The 10197-nt window shown below is 25.0% G+C and overlaps 1 protein-coding gene across 1 annotated transcript in view; it reads left to right on the top strand.

Moving 5' to 3' along the window:
• Positions 1 to 397: 397 nt before the first annotated feature.
• Positions 398 to 10197, top strand: part of LOC100205858 (tyrosine-protein kinase receptor torso) — a 51364-nt gene continuing 41564 nt past the window's right edge. The window contains exons 1-7 of the mRNA XM_065805181.1: positions 398 to 577; positions 1473 to 1529; positions 1858 to 1920; positions 2085 to 2136; positions 8158 to 8345; positions 8435 to 8591; positions 9844 to 9954. Coding sequence (XP_065661253.1) covers positions 8256 to 8345; positions 8435 to 8591; positions 9844 to 9954 — 358 coding nt within the window. The 5' untranslated portion in view covers positions 398 to 577; positions 1473 to 1529; positions 1858 to 1920; positions 2085 to 2136; positions 8158 to 8255. The remainder of the gene's footprint in view (positions 578 to 1472; positions 1530 to 1857; positions 1921 to 2084; positions 2137 to 8157; positions 8346 to 8434; positions 8592 to 9843; positions 9955 to 10197) is intronic.

The following is a 10197-nucleotide window of genomic DNA, read 5'->3' as shown; positions in this document are numbered from 1 at the left end:
CAGTGATGACATTCGTTCTTAAAATGTTAAAAATCAAATAATCTCAAATTTAGGAAATTTATATCTAGGGTTCCCATTCTCCTCTTTTTTCCGTTGGAGAACGCTGTGAAAACTTCAATTTTAATTAGTTTACGCAAAAAAGAGGAGAATGGGAACCCTATTTATATCCCCTACAAAATATTGGGAGTTTAAGTCTTGGATTAAATTTAGCATTTATTGTTTCATCAGATTTTTTAAGTTGTTTATTTATTTGTTGATTATTGATACAAAAGAAAATAACTTTTGAATTAAAACTCAATAGTATATATACTGGTTAGTTCACTACTTGTGGTTATAACTCTCTCCCAACTCTATAACTCCGAAACACAAACCTTGACGAACAAGGCCGCTGCGCGGAGAAATAAGTTGAGTGCGTACTACCAGGGACGTGGTGGGAATCGAACTCCGAACCTCTCGCTTATGAAGCGAGCGCTCTACCGACTTTATATATACTTTATACTATATAATACTTTAGTGTGAAGAAAAAAAATAAAGAATTGATGCAAGTCTAACTCATTGAAAAATAAAGAGGTTTAAGGTTGGTAATAGAAAAAATAACTAATGACTTTTATATCCTTCACCTAAATTGCTTAATACTCCTAATATTGTTGATGCAACAAGAATATAGCAGAAAGAAAAGAAAACCAGGTTTTGCATACTATACAGGAGATGCAAACAATAGAACTGCAATTCTAATTAATTTGGTTGTTTTTTAGACCACCTTGAATATAGGCTAGATATATTCATATTCCAGAGGTCTTCATAAAAACAAAAATTAATACTATTGTCTGAACAAAATAACAAGAGTAATTCTTGGCAAATCATCAAGGATTGCAATGTATTGTAACTTTATTTGGCTATTCAAATGGAACTTTTAAACTGTTAAAATTATTTAAGCACTGCTTATGGCAATGCTATAGATACCTAATACTGCTATGTCGATACTATTGTACTAAACTTTACTTTAATGTAGTATTTGATGTTTGCAACATTTGATCCATATACAAAATATGTGATTTAAAGAGTTATATATCTTTATATATTTTTGTACTTAAATTTAATTTTAAAAGTTTTGTTTTTTTTCATAATTTTTTTTGTCTAATATTTTGTTATCATTGCATTTTATCTAATGACAATAGAAAACATGCGTAGGTATTTAGTATTTTTTTTTTATAACTGAAAAGGTAACATAATGAAGTAAGATATGTACAAAATAGATTACTTTATTGTAATGAAATCTATTTTGAACATATCTTACTTAGTTAAAATCCATTCTAAAATGATTTACTCTGTAACACTGCAATTTTAATTAGCTTTTCTTGCTTAAAAGAATTTTGATAGCTAATGAAATAGAAATTTAATTTGATTTTTATACAAGATATTATTTATTTACACCATTAACAAGATTTTTATGTTGCTTTATAATTTTTTAGGGAATCGATCCTCAAAATGAAATTGATTTAACATGTTCAAAAATATCTTGTAACAAGGTTTATTATATTTTAAAATTGTTATTCCAGGAAACAATTGTGTTTTATATTTTACATTAAATTAAAAATTTTAAAATGTGTGAAAAAGTGTGCCTTTTTATATTTAAGTAATAGTAAAATATGTTTTTAGTTGTATAAAATTGGTTGTATAATTAGCTATTTATTTGCTTTTAAATAAAGCACATTTAAGGTTTTTTAATTCAAACTTCAAGTATCTAGTAATTGATTCATTAATTTATTTCGTATAGCAAGCTATAAGTAGCTATCTAAGTCTCCAAAAGAGAGGAACAAATTGAATTACAAACCAGTATTAAATTTATATCTTTAGTGCTTGACAGTTTGCAACCAACCTTTGCCATTTAATTTATCAATTTGCCAGTCAGTATGCAGTGTAAGTAAATCTTTTTTAATGATTTTCAATGATGAAAAATAAATAATGATGTATATATCCATGTTAAAAATAGGCATGATAATAGGTATGTTCTCAGTATTGGGGTTTATGTGAATTGAATCACAATGTGCATACTAATTTTTATCATATGATAAATATTTTAGACTTCTAGGTCATGTGATTTGGGGTGTCAGTTTTACTCAAAATTGCTTGTTGGTAAGTTTCTTTTTAATTTTTTACAATTAAGCATATACAATTAAGTACTGTTAGTAAGATTTATCTTTTCAATATACTATGCATGTACAATCAGTTATCATAAGTAATTATGGTTACTTTGAACAGCTTTTAGATTATAAATGAATGTTTCTATCCTATTTTCTTAAAGTAACCCAAATAAAAGGGTTACTTTGAACAAACAAAGTATGTCTGTTTAAGACTTTGTTTGTTCAAAGAACAAACAAAGTATGCCTTAAACAGACATACTTTGAAGCAAATCTTATTTTAGAGTTACATTAACAAAACCTCAAATAAATGATAGTTGAAAATTGAAATAAACACTTGAAATACTGGAAATAAATGTCAATAAACAGAATTTTTGCAAATGCAACTTATATGTTTTATACTATCAACTGAATTTCTTTCATATACATATGTATAAAATAACAAAATAAGTTTATTATTATATAGGGTAAACTGGGGTTAAGTGAACTATTTTTTTATATTAAAAAATTGTCACCTTTAAAAAAATTTTTGTTTAGTAATTTAGCATTATTTTTGCTTAATACAATGTTTTAATACTTTTTAAAAAAATTAAATTTAAAATTATAGCTTTTGTTTTGATGTAAATTAGGTTATCAAACTTTGTGATTTTGGGAAACAAGTATAATGTATACTTGTTTCCCAACATACTAATTTACTATTAATATACTTAAATATAAATTTAAGTTTTGTTGTTGTTAATCTGAGTATCAGTTATATTTATACACATTTACATTTAAGATAATATAATGCTGCTTTACAAAAATTGTAGTTTTTATTATGATATAAAACAGCTAAGTTTTTAGTTTGTAAATCAATTTAGTTCACTTCACCTCTCATTTTTCTGTCTAATTGGGGTAAAGTGAACTAGTCTTTTTGTTACGTTTTTTCATCAAATTCTTTTAGTAGAACTGTATAAATACATGGTAATAAATATTTGTTGTAGAAGTTTTCTTGAAATTTATTTCAGAAATATAGTATATTGAAATAATGCCAAGAAACCGCATTAAGAAAAAAGAATCTCGAAGGAAAACATATGCACCTAATTTTCATATCACATATCTAATACTCAAAAGTCAAATCTTCAAATAAATGCACCTAAATTGGCTCCTTATCTTTGATGCTCATATGAGTCATATTTCTTTAGAAACTGTTAAAAAAGTAATTGAAAATTATATAACTATATTGTGTGTGCCAGCACACTTTTTGCATCTGCTACAGCCACTTAATGTGGGAGTCTTTTGCCAAGTAAATATGCATGGCATGAAATTTTGGCTAATTGGTATACCAAGCCACATCTGAAGGTGGTTGGGAAATCTGTTTTTCCATCTTTACTAAAAAAACTTTATGATACCTCTTTTAAGCCAGCTCATTTAGTAAAATCATTTGCCAAAACTGAGATATTTTTCCTTGATCTATCTGCTATATCATCTGACAGGTTGTGAAATTTTTTTTATTAAGAAGTCAAAAAGCAAATACAGTTCTTACAAAACTATAATATCAGTAGACAAAGACTTAAACAATGAAAAAAATAAATCAACTATTAATATCAGATGTAGAATATTATAATGGAAATAAAACCCTAAGAGAAATAGTCAAAAAACAGTTAATGTTTATTTATATAACAAGCGATCTACGAAAAAATAAAAAGACGCTATGGAGGCGAGTGTCTTACATCAGAAGATGCGTTTAAAAAATTAAAAGATGAAGAAAATGAAGGCTTTAAAAGAAAGATCAACCAGCAAGGCAAAATACAAAATAAAAAAATAGTTTATCAAAAATAACAAACACAGAAGAGTTAAAGATGAAATAGTTCACTTTACCCCAATGTGGGGGTAAAGTGAATATGTTTTTTTTTGAGCATATTTTTTTTTTGAATATATATTTAGTATTTTTATAATAATTTTTAATCAATAATTATTTAATAATTGTTTCATGTTGTATCATGTTTCATTTTGTTTCATGTTGTATCTAATACTTTAAATGGTATAAATTTTGAAAACTGCAAGATGTTAGGCTTTTTTTCTGAATAATTTTCCTTTAATTTTTGAATACAGTTCATTTTACCTCAGTTTACCCTATAAGAATGTAAAGTATGTAGTGTAAGAATATATAAAAGTATATGTAATAACATAATATGTATAAGAACGTAAGAATCTATATTATATATAAGAATTAATATATAAGAATTTTTATGAACAAAACAATTCAGCAATACACACTATTAGTTGTCCAACTTGTCAGAATCAACTGTCTTTTTCAGAATCTGTTTACTAGTGCACTGATTTGTTTTTTGACAAAGTTTTTCATGTTTCAATTTTGATGTGTTGCCATGACTTTTTTTGTTTCAGTTTTGGTTGTCATTTGGCTTTTTTAAGTCACTTGTGTTTAAAAGTATCAAAAGTTTAAAAGTATCAGGTTTATTGGTAGTAGTATGATTGTTATTATCTTTAAATGACTTTTCTTTAGTTCAACCTTAAGTAAACTTTTTCCTGGTTTAACATTGGAGTGCTTAGGTCTACAACCTGTTTCGAGATCTTTGCCAAACCTCATAGGCTCAAGCACACCAGTTACAGAACTAAATATGTTTTCTTTTTTGTTTGTTAAAGAATCAATCAGTGGTGTATTTGATATACAACATCTAGTGGCTGACATATGTAAGTTGAATTTTTAGGAAGGCATAAAAAATATTGTTTTCTAGTGGTTAGCTTATAACTGTTTTGGTAAAATTACTTGCTAGATTATCACATATTACAAATTTTGTTCTGTTGAATCTTATAAATTTTAAGCCATCTTCTGTCCAGCGATGCCATAACTTTTAGGATTTGTAAATACATAAGGAGGCAGAATGTTTCCTGGTGCTGAATCACAAAGTATTCAAGATATTCTTACCTTCTTTAACTTGCTCTGGGTAATTTGTTCCACTTCTGAACAAACATTTAACAACACCAAACATCTGTTAGATTTGTTTCATCAAATTTGAAAATCCTGAAGGCATCTAAAACATGTCCATTTTTCATCTTTTAATGAATGTTGTAAATTGTCAAAATATTTATTAATTGAAGCTCTAGATACTTTTGCATGAACATTTTTAATATTTTGACATATTTATTAAAAATAATATGCTCAAAAATCCAATTAACCATTTAAGTGAAGTATTTTAATACAGAGTACATTATTTAAATACAATTTCCAGTGGTATTTAAATAATGTTTTACAATTACTCTCAAATCAAAAGAGAAAATTTTTTATTAAAATCATGTTGTTAATTTTGGACAGTTCTAAAATAACCCCTAAAGTCACTATATAATTTTAAACTTTTTTAATTTTTTTTTTTTATGGGTCATTAAACTGTCAAAAAAACATTTCAAGATTATCAGGAATTTTTTTTGTAAAAATTGATGATATTAGTAGGCTGTGATTAAGATTTACAAATGAAACAAAAAGTTGACTTTTTGGCATGATGGAAGCAGCATGCAACTTAACTGCCTATCTTTTTGGATGTTGAAAATCATGGTTAGCAACACCACCAACCTCTGCATCAGCCAAAAAAACATTTTCTGCTCCTGGCCTTGTCATCACTGATTGTAGATAGAATTTTGACAGACAAGGCAGTTTAACTTGTCTTATAAGTCTATGTCTTGATAACTTGCAGAACTATTCTGGTCTTGAAAATTATGTTAAAAAATGGTCTATGAAACCAGAAAGTGAAAGTGATATAGGACATGAAGCAGAGTTATTTTGTTATTAAGTAGAGCCAATATTAATAGAAGAAATTCCTCAACAAAATTACAACAAAATTACAACAAAGGAAAAAAAAAAATAGAAAATAGCTAAAGTCTTTTTTGATTACCTTTTTAAATTACTTTTTTAATTAATATTTTGATAAACTTTAAAAATATTAAGTAAACCTCTAAAGAGCAATTTTGTATTTTGTTTAATAAAAATTCAAAAATTCACATTATCATTTTTTATATGTGCAACCATTTAATGCCATACAATTCTTTTTATTATCTGCCAAACTTGACCATTCTTCCATTGTTGTAATGTCTTTCTCTTTTCTACCAATACTACTCAAATGAGCTATCATCCAAATTTACTGTTCAAATGAGTTATCACTTTTATTTTCATCAATCAAAACTCATACTCACTTGACTTGTCATTCGGCAAAGTTGCATCTTTTTACTTAATCTGTCCCTTGAAACCTTTATTAAAACTTTTATTTAGTTTTTTCTTTACGTTTCAATTTGTATGATTTCATTAATACTTTAATCTTTATGTTTTCCTGATAAATACAGGCTACAACTTCTTCATTTTCTAGTAACTCCCACTTAATAGTGATTGCTTGCAGCCTTTTTGGGGATGAATCAGTTAAAAAACAAAGTACGATTACAATTGTTGCATTAACTGTTGTTTTTAATATTATATATCAGTTTTAATTATTTAATGTTTTTGATTTTATAATTTTTAGTTTTATAATATTTATCATTTTAAAGTTTAAGAATTGGACTAATCAGAAATTTTTAGTCTAAAAGAATCATGGTTTCTAAAATTTAAATCCTATAAAAAACTTTCTGAACTTAAATTTTAGGTATGAACTTTCAAATGCATGCATTATATCTCTAAATTTTTTATACTGACATAAACTGTTTTAATTCTAGTCTGTCTTTTGATATTTATATTCTTAGCTGACATGAAACTTATAAAGTTAAGATGCTAAGTTGCATAAATATTTTAGGAGCTAAAGTTAGCTTGAACTTTTATGGTCTCTAAACTAAAGCTAAACAAAATTAGCTTACAAATTCAAATTCAACAAAATCTTAAGTATCTGTAGATGCCTAAAATTTTGAAATTAAAAAGAAAATTTTTTTATTGTATCAGCATTTAAATTCTGTTGAAAAAAATAATAATTAAATATATTTGATAATATTAAGTCAGTAATAAAATTTCTGAGACAGTAATTTTAAAATTGAATAAAATTAAACACACACAATATCACTATATATAATAACATAAGAGCAATTTTTGTGGTTGTATAATATATATAAATATTTGTGGTTGTATAATATATATAAATATTTGTGGTTGTTTAATATATATAAATATTTGTGGTTGTATAATATAAATAAATATTTGTGGTTGTATAATATAAATAAATATTTGTGGTTGTATAATATATATAAATATTTGTGGTTGTACAATATATATATAAATATTTGTGGTTGTATAATATAAATAAATATTTGTGGTTGTATAATATATATAAATATTTGTGGTTGTATAATATATATAAATATTTGTAGTTGTTTAATATATATAAATATTTGTGGTTATTTAATATATATAAATATTTGTGGTTGTATAATATATATAAATATTTGTGGTTGTATAATATATATAAATATTTGTGGTTGTATAATATAAATAAATATTTGTGGTTGTATAATATATATAAATATTTGTGGTTGTATAATATATATAAATATTTGTGGTTGTATAGTATATATAAATATTTGTGGTTGTTTAATATATATAAATATTTGTGGTTGTTTAATATATATAAATATTTGTGGTTGTATAATATATATAAATATTTGTGGTTGTTTAATATATATAAATATTTGTGGTTGTATAATATATATAAATATTTGTGGTTGTATAATATATATAAATATTTGTGGTTGTATAATATAAATAAATATTTGTGGTTGTATAATATATATAAATATTTGTGGTTGTATAATATATATAAATATTTGTGGTTGTATAAAATAGACACAGTTATTTTTTAATTAGTTTAATATTATATATTAAAGTTTTATTAAATGAATTGAATATAATTATTTTTTATATAACTATAGTAGCTATTTTATGATATTATAATAATTTATTATAAATAATGATTAATTAAGAAATAAATAATAATTCAAAAAAATTGAATATTTGAAAAAAAAATGATTTAGATGTACTGTAATTTAGATGAAGAAAATGGTTCAAATTTACCTAACAGTACTTCTGCTTATATATCAGTTGTTAACAATCAGTTTTTGAGTTCTACTTTTCAATGGCCTATTATCATGTCAGATAACAATTTATTTTCAAGTGTCTATTTGGTAACAATTACAAACCAAAATGGCATTTTTCAAAAGGAAACAGTGTTAGGTTTAGTAAGTACACTTAGTTATGATAACGTTTGCGCAATAATTCAATCAATTTATTGTTTTTCTTAATAATTTAATCTGTACTAATCTTTTAGGTAGCTCACAACCAAGTGGAAATTGTGGAAGCAGATGTTTGCACTAATATATACATAGATAATAAATTTGAAGAACAGAACAGTTTTAGATTAAAAGTTTATCCAATAAATTTTAATGGCTATAACAATCAAAATAGTATTTCAACTGATTTTCTGAGTAGGATTAAGTTATTATAACTTTCTCAAGTACAATTACTGTATAAAATAAAGTTATTTAAAAAAAAAGAAAATAACAAAATGTTATTTAAACAAATAAGGGGCTGTCCATACATACGCTCATAGGGGAAGGGGAGGGTCTGCAAATAATATATTAAATTGTATGGGCAAGAGGGTTCTATATAAAAGTACACACACAACTATATTAAAAAATTTCCTTGGTATTGTTTGTTTTTTTAATTTATCACAGTTAATAACTAAAAGTTTTTGAATAAATAATTTTGAAAAAAAAACAAAAAATTATACAGTCTCATTGTTGTCCATAATTCACCAGCCAACCAATAGAAAAGTTAATATATTGACTAAAGATCCTAGTTTTCCAACATAAAAGGTTGTATGTTACAGGGGAGAGGGTATAGAATCCATCTATACACACACATGCCAACCCTTATGCACTGACCCAGAATAAGACATGTATTTCAGGCAATCCCTTTTTGAGTCTGCAAAAAACAGGTTTTAGGCTTTGTTTTCAATATTACTCATCTCTAAAGAGAAGTACCTCCGCGCTATGTAAAGTTAATTTTTATTTGATTCATCATTAAAACAAATTTTTTTAAAATAAAAAGTAAGTTATGACTTGATCGGATTCGATCACAGGGCTTTTGATGTGGAATCGCATTAACCTCTCAATCAAAGATAATTCACAACTCTTGTAAATTAACTTTATTAAAATAAATATTTATATATTTATTGCATATATATATATATTTAAAGACAATATATGTCTTTTAAAAAGGAGATAAGGAGTAAGAGAGATCTGCAAAAAGGGTTCCATAAAGTATTGGAGGGGAGGAGGGGGATATGATCGATTTTAAAAGTATGTGTGCTCTACTTTAAAAAATATTTCTTAATTTATACAATTTTTCTTAATAAAAATTTTTTAATTTATAAAAGGGGAAGGGGTATTTCCAAAGCGTACATACTTTTTAAGGAGGAGGAGGGGGAATTAAAAGTTTGCATGGTAACAGGGGGGAAAGGGATCAAGTTTTTAAATTTTGCAGTGTGTACTTTATTTGTATTTACTTTATGGATGACCCCTATTATAACATTTAAAAAAACTTAATTTAAAAAAAGATTTTAAATGTTTTTTATGTTATATTAATGATATATAAAGATATATTAAAGATATATAATAAAATTACTTTTATTAAATTTAAAGAGTAATATATTTTTAATTATATCTTTTCTTTGAGCTTTTAAAAGATCAATTGGGGTGTCAAACATAAGTATCTCTTCCGGAATGTATCTGTTTGAACATGGGTCTGAGTACATAAGTTGGAACATCTCTTATTCTATTCCAAAAGGTTGTATAAGTTATTTTTTTATTAGTTATTCACTTTTATTTAGTAATTTATGAATTATATTATAAATAATCATATTTTGAATAATTAAATAAAATAGATGTTTAAAATTAATATTTCAAAATAACTGATTTTAATTTGGGCTAAAATTAACAGAAATGAGATCAGATTTAAGATCTCACTTTATTGTGAGATAATAAATCTGATCAAATTTGTTGTGTAGCCTCTAATCAAGAAGTACAAGCA

Source organism: Hydra vulgaris, chromosome 09 (genome assembly GCF_038396675.1).
Source record: "Hydra vulgaris chromosome 09, alternate assembly HydraT2T_AEP".
NCBI classification, from domain to species: domain Eukaryota; kingdom Metazoa; phylum Cnidaria; class Hydrozoa; order Anthoathecata; family Hydridae; genus Hydra; species Hydra vulgaris.
Note: the sequence above shows the minus strand (reverse complement) of the source record. Positions and strands in the feature narration are given on the sequence as shown.